The sequence below is a fragment of the Aquarana catesbeiana genome, linkage group LG10, assembly GCF_042186555.1.
Source record: "Aquarana catesbeiana isolate 2022-GZ linkage group LG10, ASM4218655v1, whole genome shotgun sequence".
Classification (NCBI taxonomy): domain Eukaryota; kingdom Metazoa; phylum Chordata; class Amphibia; order Anura; family Ranidae; genus Aquarana; species Aquarana catesbeiana.
Window position 1 is genome coordinate 168,928,722 of NC_133333.1, and position 22,630 is coordinate 168,951,351.

General features: G+C 41.2%; 1 protein-coding gene across 1 annotated transcript in view; it reads right to left on the minus strand.

The window, feature by feature from the left end:
• The window catches only part of ACAP3 (ArfGAP with coiled-coil, ankyrin repeat and PH domains 3), a 308,172-nt gene that overhangs the window by 37,860 nt on the left and 247,682 nt on the right, over positions 1–22,630 (minus strand). Inside the window, exons 12-20 of the mRNA XM_073602935.1 lie at positions 21,682–21,733; positions 21,106–21,206; positions 17,252–17,363; positions 16,333–16,541; positions 15,265–15,334; positions 14,039–14,133; positions 11,723–11,934; positions 9,287–9,385; positions 2,060–2,161 (exon numbers count right to left, since the gene is read on the minus strand). Of these exons, the coding sequence (XP_073459036.1) occupies positions 2,060–2,161; positions 9,287–9,385; positions 11,723–11,934; positions 14,039–14,133; positions 15,265–15,334; positions 16,333–16,541; positions 17,252–17,363; positions 21,106–21,206; positions 21,682–21,733 (1,052 nt within the window). The remainder of the gene's footprint in view (positions 1–2,059; positions 2,162–9,286; positions 9,386–11,722; positions 11,935–14,038; positions 14,134–15,264; positions 15,335–16,332; positions 16,542–17,251; positions 17,364–21,105; positions 21,207–21,681; positions 21,734–22,630) is intronic.

Genomic DNA, 22,630 nt, shown 5'->3' on the forward strand with positions numbered 1-22,630 from the left:
GGATGCTGCCGACAGGGGGCCCTCAGAACCTGAACGAGATCCCCTAGTGTCTCTGGTTCCTGGGGTGCTTGAACCTCTTCTACCCATAGTGCAAAGCAACAAGGTGTGAGGTATACAAATGAACACTGCCTGCTGAGCGATGTAGTCTGGCTAAAAGCCTTGCTACCCAATGCTCAGTCTGGTGTTACTTCAGTAAATGCTGCCTAGGAGAATGCCTGTGTCCCACCTTACATGCGACCGTCAGCTCTGTGTCTCTCAGAAGGCTGTGTGCACCTGTACAGAGTGCCTCTAATAGCCTGCAGCTGGCCTGAGTGGGAGTCTAAGCACCTGTGCTGACGTCCCACCCCCCCCTCTACCGCCCCCCCTCGAGTTTTGAAAAAAACGAGTGCTTCCCGCGCTGGCCCACTTCTCCTGTCATGTTTCTGGAGAAAGGCTGGGGGAGAGGGGGGGAGGGAAAGAGGCTGGTAGCAAGATCTGCCTGAACGGCTAGATTCAGAGATGGTGGCCATTAGGCCGCAGAGCCCGGGTGGTATAACCACTTTCTAGACCCCTGCGGCCCCTCTCTAGCCTGGGGGGGAACATTCAAACATGAGAAATCCCCCCTTCCACCTTACCTTTTTTGCAGCCGGCCTGAGATGCTGGGACATAATCAGCAATGAACAAACACTGAGACAGACATGTCAGCATGTGCAGGTTTGTGCTCTTGGCAGCCCCCGGTGGTCACAATAGGCATAGCATGCATTTACCTTAAAGGAGAAAAGCCACTAGAACTCAAAAATTCTGTGGAATCTCCTCTTACCTTATCCGGCTGCAGGGTGCTGTTTACACAGACCCAATCTTCACCTCTCACGGTGGGCTCCGTTTGAAAAAAATGTCAGAGACTGGGGCCCCCTACGAATAGGGGGATCCAACAGTTCTGGGACCGTAAAGCACCTCGCCAGAAATTAGGAAGTTTAAAGCCATTTTCTGATCTGCGGGGTCCAGCTCTCTAAAAAGAGAAGCGTTACGGGTAAAACCTCGTTTCTTCGGACACGAGGCCCGGGTACCATTCAATTCGGCCATGAAAAGACACTTTGAATGGATCCGGTTCGCCTGGCTTGCCCCAGTATAGGATCTTAGGATATTCCCTTTGGAGCTCAGCACAGGACATCTTTACACGTCCATCACCTAAGACACTGGCGTAAAAAACTGAGGTATCCCTGCAAGGGGGAGGGATTATATAGGGGGTTGAACTTCCTGATAGGGTGTGCCAGTGTCCAATCACCAGTGATACCTATATAACCCATCAGTAATTACTGTGGCTCTGTGTCCCATGATGTTCGAGAAAGAAAATGACATTTATTGATGCATTTATTCATTGCAATCAGTTTCATTCATTAGCATTTATATACGTCTAGAATTCAGCTTTAAGTACAATGCCAAATACACAGCATATCTACAATGGTGCCTGTTATGTTTCAGGCAACAGTTTAAAACATTAAAATTTAAAACCAAACATGGCTTTCAGCTGGAATCAACGTAGCTTATTTTAGAAAGGATCTACAGTTAATTTTCAGTTACCAAATTTTAACATGGATCACGACAAATGAGAAACTATCAAATATTTAAACAAGACAATGCAAGAAGACCTGAAAAACTAGGAATTTTACATAATCAGGAAAGTAGGCTCTTCTTAGCAAGGTGGACAAAGCTCTCTTTCTTGTATTCTATCATTTGTCTTCTGTTTTCATTCTATTCTCATTATACTATCCTCAAGTTGAAACAAAGTTTTACTATTGCAGAGTGACTGAGAATTAAATAGTATGATGCATATGTAATGTATCCACAGCTCTTCTTAATATACAGTAATCAGTCTTTATAAACCTTCATTTCATACAAAGTAGAAAAAGAACGTTTATAAAGGCATACATTGCATTTTTTGCTCAGGAACAAAATGGCCGACCTGACTTGTATTCGGCCATGTTGGAAACCTTTATATCATTGATATCCTTTGATGCATTAACAGTATTTAATTTTATAGGTATGTAAATGGGTGACTTTCTCTTGTCGCCGACCTTACCTCCATCCGGGAGGAACGGCATAGCGCTCCCACCGGGCTCAGCGCCACTGCCAGTCCATGGTGCAGCTGGCAGGGGGTGCTGCGCTGGAAGCTGGTTGGCACCTAAGAGGAAGGTGATGGCATAGTCAATGAAATAGTAAGGTCTTACATCTACTAGTAATACCATGATGATGGAACTACACATGCAATTTCTAATGAGGTGAAATCTTTGGGTTCAGGGGATTCTGACCACACAACAACAAACAGAATCAGTTTTAAATATGGATAGTCCACATCCAACACTTTTTGAAAATTATATAAATTATATAATATTATGGTTTTGATTGTTTAATCTTTTATAGGGGGATAATACTTTAGGCTCTAGAATATACACAGTAGTGACTGGTAAAAATGAATGCAAAAAAAAAAGAAACAAAAAAACAGCAGTAAACATGCACAAATCTACTAAGCAATGCTGCGTTCCTTTTTTTGTTTTTGTTGTTATCCCAACATTGCCAGAACCTAGCAGTTAAGAATATTTTTAATATACTCGAAGAATTACCTGAATAATTATTGTTAAAATTTTGTTGAGGATCTTTATTCTAAATCCAAGAAAGTAATCTGAAAAGGGACTCTCCCTTGAGCTCCATATTTTTATGCTTACATTTAAGCCATCTATCAAAACAGGTGCAAGTTGTCCTTTGACAACTATTTCCACAATGCAACAGCTAGTGCAGCTTTCTTCTTTCCTGTTTCACAAATGGCAGTCTGCATTCTGAATTATCAGTATGACAGTTAGTTACAAAAACACATAACAAAACTGTAAAGTCAGGTAAACTAGAAGTTTTTTTTCGTTGAACCCAGCGGGCCGAATGAAAAAAAACTGAGGAGGTTGCCATACTAAGCGATATTAGTGCGACGATCTCCCCAGTGTGCTATTGCGTTCTGACGGGTGGACTGCCCCACCCCACCGGAACACACTGATCAGCACTGGCAGCCGGCGCTGATCAGATGCTTGTTTTCCCAGCATGGCAGTTCGACAGGCTGCTGTTCACACTGGCTGAATGTCTGCCAGTTTCTGTTGAACTGGCCAATAACGTCCAATATTCGGCTCATGTGTACAAGCCTTTAGAGTAAGGCATATGTTAAACCAATTATACTATGGACAGCAATCCCAATAGATGGCATTATCAACAGATAAATTTAAAGTGAGACACATCTGCAGGTTGCTGAAGATTCTTTTAGGATTTATGTATAATAACTAGAGCAAAAGAAAACAAAAAAAAGTGGAATGTTTGCACAAAATGCTACCAGTCAAATATTGCTTTTAAATTACTTGACTAATTGCTATGGAAAAAATTCCAACTATGACAGTCGTCAGTTATCCAGAGCAGTGTTTCTCAAACCATCTTCAAGTACAGCAAACACTGAGCATATATGTGCCAGAGAGACACATTCTCATTCATGTCAGGCTATACACAACCTTCTCCTTTGATAATCTGCATTGTTGTTTACACACAATGCAGTGAAGCAGTGGATGGCAGCATGCACAATGATGAACAACAGTTGGACTTCTGCTCACAGGAGGTCCACTGTAAGACTGTTGTGTGCTGCACATGGATCTACCATTATATTTAGATTATATTATAATATAATTATATTATAATTATATTATAATTATAAATATAATATAATATAATATATTATATTTATTTGCCACTGACAGGCAAAGTGCAGAACATTGAGTATCTTGTTACAATGGCACCTGAAAGTGGGTGGGGTGACCCTGAAGTTGATTTTTTGAAAGGAGAAAAAAAATGGGCAAGTCTAAGGGTTTGAGTGAATTTGACAGGGGCCAAATTGTAATGACTAGATGACTGGGTCAAATCATCTTCAAAACTGCACCTCTTGTGGAATGTTCCTGGCCTGCAGCATTTAGGAACTACCAAAAATGGTCCAAGGAAGGAAAAATGGCAATAGAGTCATCGGTAGCAAAGGCTCATTTGACGCATGTGGGGAGTCTGTTTTACAAAGATTTTATTGGGTTTTTGAATATTTTACAAATGCACAAAACATTGTGTGCAAAACAGCTCAATAAGAGGAAGAATGTGAAGTATAGTAGAGGCAAGCATATGTTTACAGGTCCATCTGGACATGAAGGCAATACATAACTCTTAACTGGGATGAAAGGAATTGGTGCATATTCAACATCAACCTAATTTATGAGGCTATCCAATATGAATATACAGTATATGGCCTATAGAAGCTATTGCCTCAATACAAGTAAGAAAGGAGGTGGGGGGGAGGGGGCACTGATGCCCAGAAGGGGAGCACCAAAAGAGAAAGAGGAAAAAGTGAGAAGTGCTGCCTATGATCTTCGATGGCTCGCAGAGAAAGGCAAGAAGAAGGACAGTGAGAGATGGGGAGCTTGCCTGGTGGAGGGGGGGGGGGGGGGGGGGGTTACCGTACGATCCAGTCTGCCATCCTACCCTGATTTAGGCCATCAGATGGACATCAAGGAGCAGTCCAGGCTTAGGTGGTCATTGAAGGCCTAGATCTTCACAAACTTGACATGGTTATCCTTAAGGATAGATGCGAGTTTCTTGTGAACCATTGTTCCCATGAGCCACTGTTTTACCACAGCAAAGTTTAGAAATGGCTTGCGCAAGGCTTAGGCAAAGTCTACCGAGCCACCAGGAAGAGAAACCCCACCAGCTTTATCTAAGGTCTTGGTCAAGGACGGGTGGCCCATGCAGTCTGATGCAATAAAAGAGCTACTGTAGCTCAAATTGCTCAAAAGGTAAAGCTGGCTGCGACAGAAAGAAGTCAAGAAGACACACCTGTTGCACTCAGAATTTGGTGCAGCTGTGCATGGTAGCCAGCTTCTAACTTCAGCTTGTTCAATTAAGCTTTGGCAATAAAACCTGGAAAACAAAGCAGAGAAGAAGGCGTTTCTAAGTGCAGTAATAAAACACTTTAATGACAAGGAAGGGTTTAAAACACTTACCAGATGGAAGTGAACAGGCATATCAATGAATCCATAACATCCAGCAAGATACCTCCTGTGAGTAAAGACAGCTGCAGGTGGGAGTTCCAGCTGACCAGCGGTGGTAAACGCTGTGTCTCTGATCCAAGATGGAGAGCCATGCTTTCAGGACCAGCATGGAATCCAGGCAACCACAAGTGACGTTAGAGTGGGCAGGACAGGGTCCGGAGCATGCCCAGTCGCTCCGTCTTCAAACCAAATGGAACGACTGGGCATGCTCCAAAACATGTCCTGCCCACTCTGATGTCCCTTCTGGTTGCCTGGATTCCATGCTGGTCCTGACAGCATGGCTCTCCATCTTGGATTAGAGACCTAGTGTTTACCACCGCTGGTCAGCTGGAACGTCCACCTGCAGCTGTCTTTACTCCCAGTAGGCATCCCGCTGAACATTATGGATTCATTGATATGCCTGTTTTTCACTTCCATCTCGTAAGTGTTTTTAACCCTTCCTTGTCATTAAAGTCTTTTATGACTGCACTTAGAAGCACCTTCTTCTCTGCTTTATTTTTCATATAGAGTGTGCTTCCTTCTTCTGAAGTGCGGCTGTGGTGCATTTATCACATTTCAAGAGCCAGTCATGTACTGTTTGTTAAAGTCTCCTTGTTATCCAGAACGCCCAATTCTCTACACTCAATGAAACCTGGAAGCGGATTGATTTCTATGCTGAGATGCACCAGATTTTGCATGCTCCAATTTCAGTGTATCACAGTTTGTTGCGCATAGGGCTGCGTAGTTGCAGACTGGTTAGGGTGCCCATGCAAACCCATATCCACAGCCAAAAGCTTACAGAGTGTGCACATGAGCATCAGAACTGGACCACTGCGGAATAAAAGAAGGTGATCTGGTCTGAATAAATGAAGAATGGTTTGAGGAACACAATTGAGATGTTGACTCCAAGTTCTCCAGACCTCTATCAAACAAAGCATCTGTGGGATGTGCTGGAAAAACAAGTCTGATCCATGAAGGCCCTGCTACTGATGACTTGGTGCCAGATACCACAGCATACCTTCAGAGGTCTAGTGGAGTCCATGACTCGACGGGTTGGTGGGTGGTCATAATGTTATGGCTGATCGACATATAAGAATGATGGTGCCAGGGGACAAGATACAGGGGGCACTCAAACTAGTTCAGTCTGAAAACAGGTAATCCCTTAGTTACAAGTATGTTTTCAAGGTAAACTCTTTCAGTAATTGTGTTATGATATAATTTTTGCATTTTTGGTAAATGCAGCCACCTCTCAGTTTTTGGTCCATGCTAGTTTTATAAATGTGCGCTATTTCTATTTGATAAGAATGAACCCTGGCAGAACCTGTTCTCATGTTTTCAGACAAGAGTCAGTTATTTCTAAATGATTTCATCTTTAATTATGCATAGAGGTGAACAATTGCCAAGCATCTGGTTTAGGGTAAAAGCCTACAGGTGTCTTTACTAAAAAAAAAAAAAAAAGGGATAAAAATATAGGAAATTTGTTGCAGTCTTCATCCTCCTTTCTCAGATTTTAATCCTTCTTCCAAATAATACTTTGTTTTATGTAGTATATATTCTATTGTCAGCAGCCCCTTGTGGGTTCTTTATATGTAGATAACTCATTTGAAAAAGGGGAAATGTGGGTGTCACGGGAGGTGAGAGAAAAGCAAAAAAGCCGGTCAGAGAATTTAACCTTTACCAATAATTGTCCAATACGTTTTGGGAGAGAGACTCATTTTAAAAGCTTTTACTTTTAACACACATTAGCTTTTTAATATTTTCAGGGATACCATATAACTGCAATGTATCTACAGACAAAATCTACAGAGAAGAATTGTTTTATATTTGTAGTTGATTTACTAAAGAAGTAGAGGCTCCTTTCAAAATGAGCACAGGTTTGATGTGTCACTAAGGCCCCTTTCACACTTTTGCGACTTTTCCTACAACTTTGGACATCAGAGTCGTATGACAAGTCGTACCCCATGATTCCCAATGATAATCATTCATATCTGTGCGACTTCAAAGTAGTCCCTGCACTACTTTGGTCCGACTTTGATGTCAGTTGAGGTCCATAGACCTCAAGTTTACACAGGCATTCCCTGAAATTGCGGCCATGTGAAAGGGGCCTTAAGGCAAAATGTTTCTTACTAGTTTTGGATAGAGTGCAGAGGGATTAGAACAACTGTTAGTTTCCAATGCTGCCTGTGCCCTTGTTAGACCCCTTTTACATGGGCATTCCAATCAGGTCCGCCTGTCAGTTTTTCAGGCAGACCTGATCAGACACTCCATTCACCCCTATGGGGCAGTGGATGTCAGCGGCTGCCCGTTTTCATCCGATCTCCCCATAGAGGAGAGCGGGGCTCTGACAGGTCCGTCTCAGCACAGTGAGCGGAGAGAGACCCGTCATCCGCCTGCTCAGTGGGGATCTGAGCAAAATGGTGTCCATCGGGCGGACTGCCCGTGTGAAATAACCCTAAGGGAGAGTCACCCTCTTAATTTGTCATGTTTACAGTTATCATCAAAAGTGAAAGTAAAAGAAAATCCCAAATTTTGGGTTGACATCAGAACAGGAATTTGGACACTATTTCTGGTGACACACTGGGATTCCCTTACCTTGGAGGGATTTCCTCTCGCTTCCTGTTTTGGGTAGGGGACATTAAATGAAAGGGAAATCCCCCCAATGAGACACAAATGTCACAGAAAGAAAAACTGACAAGTGTTATAACACTCCCTTACTCTATCCAAAATGAAAAAAAAAATGTTTGGCCTTTAGTGACACTTTAACATATTTAAAATGTTTTCCTTTGATTGTGTAATGATTTCCATACTGCATTACACCCATGTAATAAGTGGAGATCACAAACTGCTAGAAGTAGGCAGCTAGCCTATGAGTTTAGCTACAAAGTAAAGAGTTTGTGTCTCCACACCTAGATAATGAAGCCATTAGGGATCCCTTTAGGAGTACATTTAACTTTCCACAATTGCTTTTCTCAAATTACATGGAATGGCCACAGGGTCGGCTAAATTAGTGTACTACAACTATGCAAAAAAGAAAAACAAAAAGCAATAATAAAAGAAAACAAAATTGCTTAGGCAGGCAAAGGAAAGGTTGTGTGACTCAGTACTTTAATTACCAAATATAATTTGTTGAAGCAAATACTATTGATGACAGTTAAAAAAAATGAACCCATTTGCTGTTGGTGCTGGAGCAATGCTGAGCTGGAAGCCATAGCAACTGATGCGTGCTAAGCTGGTTCAGTAACCAAAGATTCAGCCTCTTCTACAAATTACATTCCGCAAAGAATTGTATAAGCTTGGAAGTAAAATCTCTCCCCCGACATGTTGTGCTACAAGGATAAAATTGTTCATGCACCATCTTTTGCTTACTCCTGGACCTATGTACTACCATCCATGCAAGTTCAATCCTCTCAAAAGTAGAGATATTCTGGGAGAAGATTATTTCCAAAGATAATTGTGGGTATAGGCAATCATTTCTGGAAATTAGTGTTTACAGAATTAATGGTTAGACCCAGAGGTGGGTGTCCTCAAAAATAAAGGCCATACCCAGAGGTGGGCATTGTCAGAAATAATATCCAAAAAGGTGGGTGTCCTCAGAAAAGGGGCCAGACTCAGGGGTGGGTGCCATGAGAAATAAGGCACATGTTCAGAGGTGGATGTCCACTAAACTAAGGGCCATACCCAAAGATGCATGTCCTCAAAACTAACAGCATCTTTTGGGTAGATGTTATCAGTATAAATTAATCATACATGTTATCCCCAGTGTTGTTATTTACAATACTGGGATAATAAGTCAATAATATACCAATAAGATGCATATATAGGAGCTGCAAATAAATTTATTTTTCTGTCTGCTCAGTCAACCAGGGCCAGGGAACACTGTCTGATGACTGACTTTGCTCTCCTGTAGTTAAACAACACAGCTGGATCACCTTCCATTATCCAGCCTTGACCAGATTCCAATTTTATACTATGAATTACTTGTTTTTATCCTATACTTCTGTAATTATCACTGCAGTTTTGACCTACTATCATTGCTTGCTTATACTGCATCTATTACCAAGTCCCACATCTCTTTATCCCAGTATTCCAAATACTTTTATAAGAACATATCTGTGTGCAACAAGAGGGAGAGATTTTCTTACAGTGCATATTCCTGTGGGTCATAGAATGAAAATGGAGATTCTGGATGGTGAAGGACAGTGATATATACTTACTACGTGGCCCAGAACCCGTGTCAAAGTAAGAGAAGAGGGAATCCAACTCATCCGGACAGAACAAGGAATCCCGACGGAACTTCCGCTCAAACTTTGCAGCTGAAAAGAGAAGATCATACAGATAGTAACATATGCAATATTGTGCACAAAGTTGCTGTAAATATCCCAAGGCTTAAAAAACAAATATCTGTGCACAACATTACCACTGTCCAAAGACCAAATATAACCATGCATGAAGCTTGCTGTATTTGATAGGAGGGAGGGAAGGAGGGAGGGAAGGAGGGAGGGAGGGAAGGAGGGAAGGAGGGAGGGAGGGAGGGAGGGAGGGAGGGAGGGAAGGAGGGAGGGAGGGAGAGAGGGAGAGGGAGAGGGAGAGGGAGAGGGAGGGAGGGAGAGGGAGAGGGAGAGGGAGAGGGAGAGAGGGAGGGAGAGAGAGAGAGAGAGAGAGAGAGAGAGAGAGAGAGAGAGAGAGAGAGAGAGAGAGAGAGAGAGAGAGAGAGAGAGAGAGAGATTGATCTTACAGTTGTCTTTGCTATGACCTACACTGTGGTCTGCTTTAAAGTGGTATTAAATACCCAAAAGCAAACATTTATTATAATGCAGGTTCCCAATTATTAGATGTGATGGCTGCATTCATTTTCTTTTTTAGGCTTTCTTTCTTCTGTTTTCATCGGGTGATCCTGCCAATATGTCTGTTGCTTTTTTTAAAAAAACACAAGCTCTCCAACAGAATGTATCAGTTATAGATGAGACAAACCATTTATGGGGCGTACACACGGTCGGACTTTTCAGCTACAAAAGTCCGACAGCCTGTCCGACAGACTTTCGACGGACTTTCGACGGACTTTCGACGGACTTGCGGCGGACTTTCTAACGAACAGACTTGCCTACACACGATCACACAAAAGTCCATCGAATTCTTACGTGATGACGTACACCGGACTAAAATAAGGAAGTTGATAGCCAGTAGCCAATAGCTGCCCTAGCGTGGGTTTTTGTCCGTCGGACTAGCATACAGACGAGCGGATTTTTCGACCGGACTCGAGTCCGTCGGAAAGATTTGAAGCATGTTTCAAATCTAAAGTCCGTCGGATTTGAGGCTGAAAAAGTCAGTTGAAAGTCCGGAGAAGCCCACACACGATCGGATTACCAGCCAGCTTTAGTCCGTCAGCGTCCGTTGGACTTTTGTAGACGAAAAGTCCGACCGTGTGTACGCGGCATTAGAACTAGCAGGGGTGCTTACAATGATCAGATTTTATTTATGTAAAACCTTTATCTCAAAATGAAAAAACTTTGCTGTAACTCTTATAAAGGATTAGCTGGAGTTTGGCTTCATATAAACCACCCCCCCAGCTTACAATGCTGCTGACCAAAGGTGGCCCCTGTGTTTATTCATCCAGAGTGGGAGCGCTGTAATACAGGATTACATTTTTGGTTTTGGGTTTAATACCACTTTTAAGAAAATGTGTTTCTTTGCCCATTCAGCAGGATGCTGCTTTGTTTGTCTTCGTAAAGGACAGGGTCCCTCTTTGTCACGGAACGTCTCACACTCCGCTTGAGTGCTTCCGTCAGTATACCGCTTCCTCCCAGTCTGACTCTAGATATCAGATATTCCAACCGCTCACAAAGCACAAAACAAGACGAGACTTGCTCCGCTGCTAACATGGACTGTTTTTTATTAGAACCAAAATTACAAGTCTTTATATACCGTTAGAGGAGGTTCCCCCTCCTGCTCATATTAACAACACAACTGTACCCTAACATGAGCTAGTTTACTAAATCATTTACCCAGACTAGGTGACTCAGAGACATGATCTTTGGGCTTAAGACTTTACGTCTCCTAGCTCATTGACTATTCAATACACATTACCATAAACATCAACACAGGGTTAATTAGAACAAACAACAATGTGTGGAATACCCTTAGAACCTGTGGCAAGTCAGACTAGACTCATTTACATTAAACACATTATAGCAGACAGGTGAGTGGAGTTGATATTAGCATCTCCTCACAGTATGAGTCCCAACAGTATGACTCAGTTACTATTGCTAACATGGCAAATACAGGATCCCCAAAGTCTGTGTGTCCTGGGGGACAAGGACCCGAAGCCAAAGTAACAACACCTCAAGGGTACCCCAAATGCCAGGGCCCATAATCTGTAGGCAAGAGGCTGACATTCAGTCCCCTCCAAAAGCCTCTGTCCCGGGTGAGTCTGTCACACTCTTAGCTCCGGCAAAATCAAACTGTAGGCTTTGGCTGAAATGCAATAGCGTGTGGTCTTTAACAACGATACTCAGGATTGTTTGCATTTTTATAAATAAGGTACGATTACCTACAGACTCCAGCATTTGTACAAAAAAAAAACAAACAGTCTCATTATTGGAGAATATAGCTAAGTATAAATGAACTAAAGCTTTGACCTGTCAGAGCCATACCTGAGGACAACATTGCAGGAGACGTGTTTCCCCCATCATGTCTGTACTTTCTCCTCGCTGAGGGAGCTTTAATGGAGCTGTTATTCCGTTGACACTTCTTTACACTCCACCTCTGGGAAGACTTCCTGTCATTTTCTACCTCTACACTACCCAGTCTCTTCAGGAACTTCTTCTCCACATACTTTGCTTTTATCCAGATTTCTTTGGCCTGTCTGATAAAAAAATGCAATTGAAGAGACATATTTTCCTTTATTGTTTGGATTGTCAATATCAAAGAAGAATTTCAAAAGAACTATTTATATATAAAATGGCCACATTACGCAACTCTTAATTTAGAAAAAACGACAATAGTATCGAACTTATTGCCTGTACTACGGAGATGTATAAATACAACTGGTGGCCATGTGAGATCATAATCTACAAAGGCAAGTGTGATTGTACATGCATTCTGATACTGATCACTGTCCCCCATAGTGGTATTGTGATGTTAATTTTTATACTGTGGACTAGCAATTTGCTATTATGGCCTGAACCACCCAACATCATCCAGGCTTTATACATGCCTAAGGTACTCTTTTCTTTTAATCCACGTGACTGATATGAAATTAAGTGACCCTCTTTTTGTTAAAATAAGTATCCTTATTCTGGTGGGTTAGCTTTGTGAACTGAGCCCACAGTCTTGTGTTTTGATCCACTCATTGTACACCTTCCAGACTGCCCACTTGGAACTGCCTATCAATAATTTTTTTTGCAATGCTCAAGCCCAGTTTTCTGGCACGAACAATCATTTTTTTTAGTATGTAATCCCAACTACAGCCAGAATGCTTTATTTTTATAGAGTTGAGAAGGGATAGAGCCTATGGGATTGATTTACTAAAACTAGAGGGTGCAAAATCCGGTGCAGCTCTGCATAGAAACCAATCGGCTTCCAGGTTTTTTGTCAAAGCTTAACCCCTTTTGCGCCTAAGGGTAACATAAATCTTAATGCCCAAGCACAATCTTGCAACTTTGACATGTTAGAAAAACTGTACATAACTACTTTGTGCATCCAGGTGGATTATACTGCGTTTTTTTTTTTCAGGACAAAATGAGCTTTCATTTGGTGGTAAATGGTAATGGATATCTCCTGATTTTTTTTGTATTATCAAAGAAAAACTGGCCCAAATAAGTCTATAATAATAATATATATTATATAATATATAATAATAATAATCTTTTTTTTTTAAAATTAGCTGTATATTTCTTGCAACTACCATAACCTTCCATCAAAGAACAACCCAAATTAAATTATCCTGCTCCTAACGATTGTGTATGTTATGTGTATATTAGTTGTTGTTTGTACCCGTAGTATGGCCCAGAAACAATAGTGCGCATTTGGCTTTTTTTTTTTAGCTGTCACTGATACGAATTAAAAAAAAAAAAAATCCTGTCCAAAAAATACTGACCCTGACCTTGACCCAAACACTAACTCTGGCACTGGCCTAGATCAAACCTTAATCTAGGAATTTTTTTAGTTTATTTTAAGTTTATTTTTTTAATTATTATTATTAATTGTTTTTACACACACTTTTTTTTTACTCCGTAAGGACAGAGAGATACGATGCATCTCCATTCACAGAAAAAAAACACGGGGCGGGCTTCACAGACTGATCGCTGTGATAGCCAATCAGAGGCTATGACAGCAATCAGGTGACCCGGAATCGGGAGTTCCGGGTCCCGAGCTGGGCCCCTGCGGGGCTCTCCCAGCACAAAGGAAAATACACAAATATATGGCCCCACGGAAAGAAGCACAGTCCAGTGAGGCCGCATATTTGTTTTAGGTCAGGGTGAGGGGGTACTTGAACAAGCTATAGGTAGAAGTTTTAGTAAGTCAACCCCAATGTTTTCTATTGCTGTTTACGTCCCTACAGAGATTTCCCTTGCTTCCTGTCAGGATAGGTTATAGAAAATCTATCCAATAAAGACACAAAGAATGTATTTGTTGCAGTCTTTGCCTTCCTGTTCTTCGATTGGTCTCTTTTCCTATATGGGAATCACAGGGACAAGAAGTGAAGGAAAATCTCCCCAATGGGGTCAAAGACAGTAAAAAATCCTAAACAAAATGTTAACTTTTCCTCACATTATCCAAAATAAAAAAAAATTGGCTGGAGTGAAGCTTTAAATCCATTCTTGGTATTCTGTTCATATGCATGGCAGCTATAAATGGAGTGTTTGTTGCGGGTCTCAAATACAAAGGATTGGTCCACCTTCTGCTGCAGAGTTTCTATTTTTCTGGCCACTGAAGACATTTTTAAAAGAAATATTTATAATACATACCGAGAACATCCAGCAGTCGGTTTTTTCAAGCCTAGTTGTTCACATTTTGCCTCATAGATCTGGTTCATGGTGCTGTTTCCCAGTTCACACATCAGCTAAGGAAAAGTCAGGGAGAGAAACAAATATGGCAATTTATAAAAAAAAAAATATATAAATAAATTACATTTCTTGTGCTAAAGTGCCTATATGCAAATTGTTACAAATTCCAAGCCAAAAACATCAGAGTACTGACAGCAGCACTCACTATATCCACACACCAGATATAAAAAATGAAACCAACTAAATAAATGTGTTGCGCTGCCAAATAGTGATATACATAAACAAATTCAAATATAACTCATTAGCATGCATACATATAAATGAGTCCCCGAAACATGAATAATGAATAGTAAATGAATAAATAGCTAAAACCTACAGTTTATGCCCCAGGATGACATCTGTTTGGATGAAACGCATAGGGCGGAGTTACAGCTGTGACATCATCATGCCCGCCGGGGTGTTGGATGCTGTCTATGAGATATGCAGATGTACTTTTTTCTTATGTGAGTAGATTTTTTTTAATAAACTTGTTTTTAATGCTGCACCATGATCGTTTCCCTTCCTCTTGCATGCAGTGTTTTGGTGTGAACGACCTCCGGAATATGCTGGGCTGACCCGGTTTGGGATGGTAGCTGAAGAAGCAAGTAGTAGCGGTACTAGCGGAGGCTCGTTTTTCACACATCCACCCTTTAACCCTGTTGGCTGATTGTGTGACCAAAGGAAGTTGTCCACCTATCCATCCATTCATTGTGGGATTTTTCCCTAATATGCTGTTAGACCTCCTATAACCAGAGGTCTAAACATCTGGTAAGCGGCTTCAATAACCTTCTTGGTGGTGTGCACAGTGGTGAAGATCATGGTTGCCAGAACACCTAGGCTGTTTTCTGTTTATTCCACAGCACTTTTTATACATAGAAGATGTTTGCACTTTATTTGGCTGGATTATTCCTTTAGGAATTTGTGGACTTTTAATTTATTTATAGCACTTTATGTGGCTGGACTTTTCATGAACTGTAGGTTTTATCTATTTATTCGGGGCTTTCTCATTTATATGTATGCGTACAACTGAGCTATATTTAAATTTGTTTATTTATATCACAATTTGGCAGCGCAATACATATATGGCAATTTGACTTTTGTGTACTGAAGTCAACTCACTATTGGTATAAAAAATGTACTTCACTCACCTTTAGTAACTCTGGTTCCCAAGAATCCAACGTGAGCGAGCGTACTTTAGAACAATGCACACCAAGACTCCTACAATACGAAAATTATATATGCCAGTGAAATCCAACTGCACTCCAACAAAGATATAGTGAATGAACCTTTGCACAACAACATTCCACAGAATTCTATGCTTAAACAAATTCTACGTTTCCAAAATGTTTCCAAGACTAAATGTTCTTATTGCTCTTTTGGAAGTGAATTTTAAGTGGTTAAGTCAGACCATGGCTTCTTATAGGTCTTGAATACGCCAACATCCAACAGCAAAATCTACCTGTCATAATTCCCAACTCCGCTCCGATTCACGAGAGTTTTGGGTGTCTGTTCCCTTTTGTATGTTCCAGTCACTTACTCTTTTATTCTCAGTAACAAAAAGCCAACAAATGATCCAACAAGGAGAGTAATACACCTAATTAAGAGCACAGCAATGAGCAGACCCACATGAGAAACTGTCAGGTGGTTTACCTCTCCAGCATCTACCAAATACTGATATATCGGATTTGAGTAAAGTAACTCTTTAAATAGAATTTTAGGCCACTAAATGCAAAATATTAATTTTAATTAATCATAATTTGCTAAACAAATGGGTGACCATAAAGTCCAAAAATCTTTATGTGAAGACAGAACGCCAAACACACATGCAGTCATCTTCGGCACATACTGCTGACCTCAGGATGTGTAAATATGCCTCTTCCTATACCATCTCCAGGTTGCTTTAGTGATTCCTCTAAGCGGAGGAAAAGGTTTAGGAAAGGCTTTTCTTCTAAAACTTAGTTGACCCCAAGTAGAATAGCCATACTTTTTTTCCCTCTCTGCACTTAACTCAGTGCTTACACAAGACTGAGTATTCTTCCTGCCACCATGTGGACAAACCATTTAACCATTTAAAAATAATAGAATTAGGATTCATACAAGGGGGAAGTGAGGCTTTGAACAAATGAATCGTAGTCAGACGGGGGAAGTTCCATTACTTTTTGAAAATCCATTTAATGTTATTACTATTCTCTCTCAAACATCATTTACGGATGTACCTGTGTATTCCTGAGCACTCAATGCAAAGTGTTATGCCCAAATTGATACTGGCCCACCGGGGATCTGTCTGGCCACAGTCACAGCACTGGTAATTTCCAGCGATACTCTGCACACGCTGAAGTATGCTTTCCCCCTTAACGCTGCGTTCCCGCAAGTCACTGGCAGAGTCAATGCTGCTTGTGGATGGGGATGCCGTCCTGTCAAGCCTCTATATAGAAAGAAAAAAAAGTGGTAAAAAATAAATGCATTTATAAAAGTTCCTGATGTAACAGAGCATGTACCAAACTGAAAGTTAAGATGACAAATCTGGCTTTATTAAATAATTAGATAAATTGGTTGCTCCTATATTTGGGCCAAACCAGTCATATGGGCACGCTGCTCATGCACATTTTCGGAAGTCTGTGAGAAAATAGGGTTCTATTTATAACCCCATTGAGAGGGACATTTCACCCTGGCTAGGATTGTGGGGATAGTGATAGATCTAAAATCATATGTATGCAATAGACTAGATCTGGTAAATTTGTTCTGAGGAAGTGCAAAATGTCTTGACAACATATGAACACTGGAAGTTGTCAATGATGTGTATTGGATGCAAAGTTCCATCATGGATTACAATATGTAGCTGATTCATGTGATTGGTCTTAAATATATTAAAGTGGTTTTATAGTTAAAAGGATTCTCTGCATAAAGGTAAAAAAACATTCTCTGTGCAGGCCATAATAATCGCATCTCTGCCCTTGTCCCCATCTTGCAACATATAGCAATGAAAAAAATAAATCAGAACTGATGTCCTCAAGCCAGCCCATATTTTATCGAACACCTGCATCAACAATTGTAATCTGGGGTAAAATGTTGGGATAGCCCTTCTATGCAAGGACATTTTTGGGTGTACCCTTCAGTTACTTTCAGTTTCCTCACCTCTATGTAGTAGTTATCCGGTGTTTCCCGGTAGGCTGATGCGATACTAGCCTGTACTGCTTGGATCCAGGCTTGTCTGAGCTTCTCGGAATCAGCCTGAAGCATGCAACTCCTGTAGAGAGAAGCACATCAACATTAAAAACACTTGCTTATCAATGAGTACTTTGTGATTAAATGAAAGAGCAATCCTACCTAAAAGTACATGCCAAGCCAAATATTTTTTTATTTTATTTGTGTCCCAATCGGGGAGATATCACCCCAATATGTGTCCCAAGTCAAAAGACTTTCAGTCCATTCCTGTTCCACATTAACATGGTGGGTTGAGGTACTATTTAAAATGAATAGTACGACAATGTGCCAAAGCAGCATTACTGCAACGTCTTTCGCCCCTTAGTCCCAGTAACAAAGGTTACCAGGACACACAGGGAGCGTAAATTTCATCAGAGAGAAGATAGATGGCAATTAAACTGGAAAGGGTTATTAAGTCTTCCTGACTTCATCCAAAACTGAAAATATAAAAGTTATGGCTTTAGATGAATTTTAAGAAATCATCCTGGATTGTGTTAAGTTTTAAACGCAAAGCCTTCTCAAGGTACAGTTTAACCAAGATTTTCCTGACTGCAGCAGAAGGAATCAGACTTCATGGTAGTGAGTGGAAGATGGCATTGCAGGAGTCCCAAAATACATAAGATGTCAAAGGGTGATTTAACCAATCAGTATCCACCCATACTCCACTGCAAGATCAGGTATACCACAGTTGTAGTGACAAAAAATTGGATATGGGTTTTAAGTTTTTTTTTTTATAGCTGCAGCTAAGGAAGGGGGGTGGGACCATGGAGAACGCACATAGCCATCCTCTAACCAGAAGTTGGATCAGAGCAGAAAAAAAGGAATTTAGAGATTCGGAGGCTGAGAGCAATAGAAGGGAGATTAATAGAAGGGACTTTTTTAAATCAAGAATACATACTTAAATAGAATTTTTTTTTAACCAGAGTTTAGTGTCACTTTAAGGCACATTGGCTAACACTAGCAGTGAGGAACAACTGGAAGAATCTTTTTGTTTTACTCTTTTTTCCTTTTAGTCTTTACATCTTGATTTAAAATGATCATATGCATTCACGTGCAAATCTATAATAAATAACAGGATTTTTTTTATAACACTGTGAAAATAAACAGCTGCTATTACTGGTGGTGCTACAGAACGCACGTTATACAGATGGACAAATGGAACTATGAAGAAAGAGCACTGGATGGGCTGGACTTTAATTCAATCAGGCCTTAGCAGTCAGCTCCCTCCAGATGGTTTTAATGCATTTCTGAAAGGCCAAAAGGCAATCAAGCTGTAAAAAAGCTGGAGAATGTGAGGCAGATGCACCCAGACATATTCGCTATTGATATTTTAATGTGCACAGAAGTCAGCGGGTTCTAAAAATAACATCTGTGAGCAGGGGCCCAGACAAGGGATTTATAGGGTGAATCATAGAGAAGGTCTGGGGGTTCATGACCTGGTGTAAATCAGCAATTCCAATGCTTCTGTGAATGCCTGCAGTGTTCTAGCAATGCTATGTCCTACCACTAATGATCAGAGTACACATCACCTTGTGGTGCAACAGGGACAGCCCTGTAATGATGCAGACAAACCCAGCAGGGTTGCATTAATTGGTACTGCTAGTTCAAGGTGCCTACAAACAGAGAACATACACCCAACCTGGCCATTTACTATCTTTCATATTTCTGGGTGACTTCTAACAAGCCAGGTGGCTGAACTAGCTCAGAAAGGGTTCGGGGGATCAACCAGATATCTGCAGCCGCCTACCAATACTTCCTGTCCAACAGACAAAGCTCTAAATGCTAGAGGGTAATGTTTAGATTGCTGCTAAAATCTGTCCCCACATTTCAGGGTAGTGGGGTGAGATTTACCCTAAGACCTGTTCCCTCACCTCAGGGCAATATGTGAGATTTCCCCTAAGACCCGTTCCCTCACCTCAGGGCAGTATGGGAGATTTCCCCTAAGACCTGTTCTCACACCTCAGGGCAGTATGGAAGATTTCCCCTAAGACATGTTTCCTCACCATCAGGGTAGTGTGAGAGATTTCCCCTAAGACCTGTTCCCTCACCTCAGGGCAGTATAGGAGATTTCCCCTAAGATCTCTTCCCTCACCTCAGGGCAGTATGGGAGATTCCCCCTAAGACCTATTCCCTCACCTCAGGGCAATATGTGAGATTTCCCCTAAGACCTGTTCCCTCACCTCAGGGCAGTATGGGAGATCTCCCCAAAGACCTGTTCCCTCATCATCAGGGTAGTGTGGGAGATTTCCCCTTAAGACCCGTTGTCTCACTTTCAGGGCAGTGTGGGAGATTTCCCTTAAGACCTGTCCCCTCCATTCAGGGTAGTGAGGAAAGAGGCATGGAGGAGCTCAGCTATGAGAAAAGATTAGAGGAACTGAATGTATTCACTCTTGAGAAGAGGAGATTAAGGGGGATATGATCACCATGTATAAATATATAAGGGGTCCATATAGCGAACTTGGTGTTGAGTTATTCACTTTATGGTCAACACTGAGGACAAGGGGCACTCTTTACGTCTAGAGGAAAAGAGATTTCCAAATACAGAAATGTTTCTTCACAGTAAGAGCTGTGAAAATGTGGAATAGGCTCCCTCCAGAGGTGGTTCTGGCCAGCTCAGCAGATTGCTTTAAGAAAAGCCTTGATTATTTTCTAAATGTACATAATATAACTGGGTACTATCATTTATAAGTAAAGTTGAACCAGGGAAAATCCGATTAACTCTCTGGGATCAGGAAGGAATTTTTTCCCCTGCTGTAGCAAATTGGATCCTGCTTTTCTGGGGGTTTTTTTCGCCTTCCTCTGGATCAACTGACTGTGGGTATAGGATTGCGTATATGGGAATGTATGATATTTTTTGTTTTATTTATTTATTTATTTATTTTATGGTTGAACTGGATGGACTTGTGTCTTTTTCAGCCTGACTAACTATGTAACTATGTAGTGTGGGAAATTGTCACTAAGACCTGTCCCAATTACAAATGGATCCTTGCTGTGTAATTCTTCTTCCATCTCCTTTCTGCTTCATTTAACAACTTGTGTTACAAAGTAGCAGTTTTAGAAGTTTTGTATTTTGTCTAAATAACACAGTTTGAAACGGCCCATTAGATGTAATCTTATGTGAATGTACAGTATGTAAAAGTGCTGTGTAAATTTGACTTGCCAAGATTGCTTCAGCTATAGCTAGTGTTCCTTCTCACCACACTCTATATTGTATCTAATTGTACTTTTAATAAAGGAAACCTTTCCTGGAAGAGGGCCGCCATTGTGGATCCCTTTCTAAAAACTGGTTGCGTGGCCTTTTTTCTGACCTTTTACTTCCAATGCTTTCTGAGCCACTGACCTGGAACTTGTATTGAGATCAGTAAACTCAGAGTCACTGGGTCAGTGATCCAAAGTACTGATGTCAGAGATTCTGAATGGCAGTCAAGAATGTACCCCGTTTCCCCGAAAATAAGACCTAGCGCGATTGTCAGCGATGGCTGCAATATAAGCCCTACCCCACAAAATAAGCTCTACCCTGTTTCCCCGAAAATAAGCCCTACCCTGAAAATAAGACCTACAAGGGATTATTTGGGGGGTAGGGCTTATATTGCAGCCATCACCGACAATCACGCTAGGTCTTATTTTCGGGGAAACAGGGTAGAAGGTGGCAATTGCAGCTTATGTGTTTCCCATATAGGAAAGGTTGTCTTTAGTGTTGCCCTTCAAGTTATACAGGGTGATTTTTAATCTACCATATAGCTTGAGCTTTGTACACACAGAAAGCATTACTGCATCAGACTTACTTTGTGGGTGAGACGACTTCAAAGCAAAACCTCCTTTCTATATCTTCACAGGGCTTCACCGTACACAGTCTAAGGTCCTCCACCACCACCGTCAGGACATCCTGCCAGAAAAGTAAGTAGGGAGAAGCTTTTCAGGGTTGAAAACATTGCATTGTACTGCATACTAGTTAGGTTGCCCCCTTTCCTACTAACAACACCACCCATAGCTGCATGAGCTCTGCTCTCTTTAAGAGTCTAATGGACTTACAGGCACACTTGCAGGTGTAGAAGACTGCCCTGCCATTGAGTACTCATCCCATGTCCAGACCTTGGCTTCTGCTCTAGAGTATGGACATTACTATATATCTACTGTATGGTAGATCTTCTTTATCCCCTATATATACACAGGATATTTTTTATTACATTTATTAATGATATTGTGTTTAAACTGACAGTTGAGCCCTTCAGGGAGTGGAAGAAAAAAAAAGGAAACACAAGGAGAATCTCTTTGTGTTCAAAATCAAAAAAGCCCTGCACGATCAGATTTGAATATGCAGTATATAGGATATAAAATATTCATAATAAGATTTTACATACCTTCAGTTTCTTCTGGTAAACAAGTTGACTGTTTTGAATAGAAAACCATCTCCTGTGAATAATAAAGAGTGTCAGTGATAACCTGCAGACATGCACTGCAAAAGTCAAGACATAAGTGCAGTGTAAATGCCAATGAATGGTAACCCAATGTGACCAATCTTTATTATGAGCAGGCTTTATGTGTCCTCCCCAAAGGGGTTTCTAATGTACTTTAGCATTTGTTTGTTACATATAATAGGCCCACCTGGTAGACACAATGTAGTTAAATTGCACCTGTGGTAAAAGAAATATGTAGACTACCAATGCTGATCTTCTAAAAATGGTGGTTGTCTGACTATGCCCGACTTCAATATTTCTGAAGCAATCATTCAGAACAAGCATGCAGCAAATTAAAATCAGGATTTCTTGTTCTAGGACAATGCATCAACAAAATTGGGAGATAGTTGTCCTCCAATAACCGGAGGTGCTTGAACAAGGAGCTGCATCACAGACCACCAGGTATTGTTTTATTGAAAGCTGCAGATTTTGAAATATTAAACAACGTTATAAGGTTAAATCTACTACAAGATTTTAGTGACTGGGATTAGATCTACTTTAAAGTGGTTGTAAACCCTTACCTATACCTAGTGAAGTGATTAGCCTCAGGCAGTACCGGGACAGGGTTGTCCAGCCCCCAGGTGAAAGATCCAAAATTACACCCCTCTCCCCCACTATTAATACATGCCACAGAATAGGTGTAGCACCCTGCGTCCATTTTTTGTCCCTTTGCTTCACTGCACCCAGGGCAATTTCCCCTCCTGCCCACCTCTTGTCCCTAGCCTCAGGTGACATACTTTTGTCCTGTACAGCCTTGTAAAACTCAGAGATAAAAAGGGATTTTCACAGACTCACAAAGCAGGGGGCGGGGAGCTGCAGTTACACACTGTACAAATACTCTGACAGCTGATTG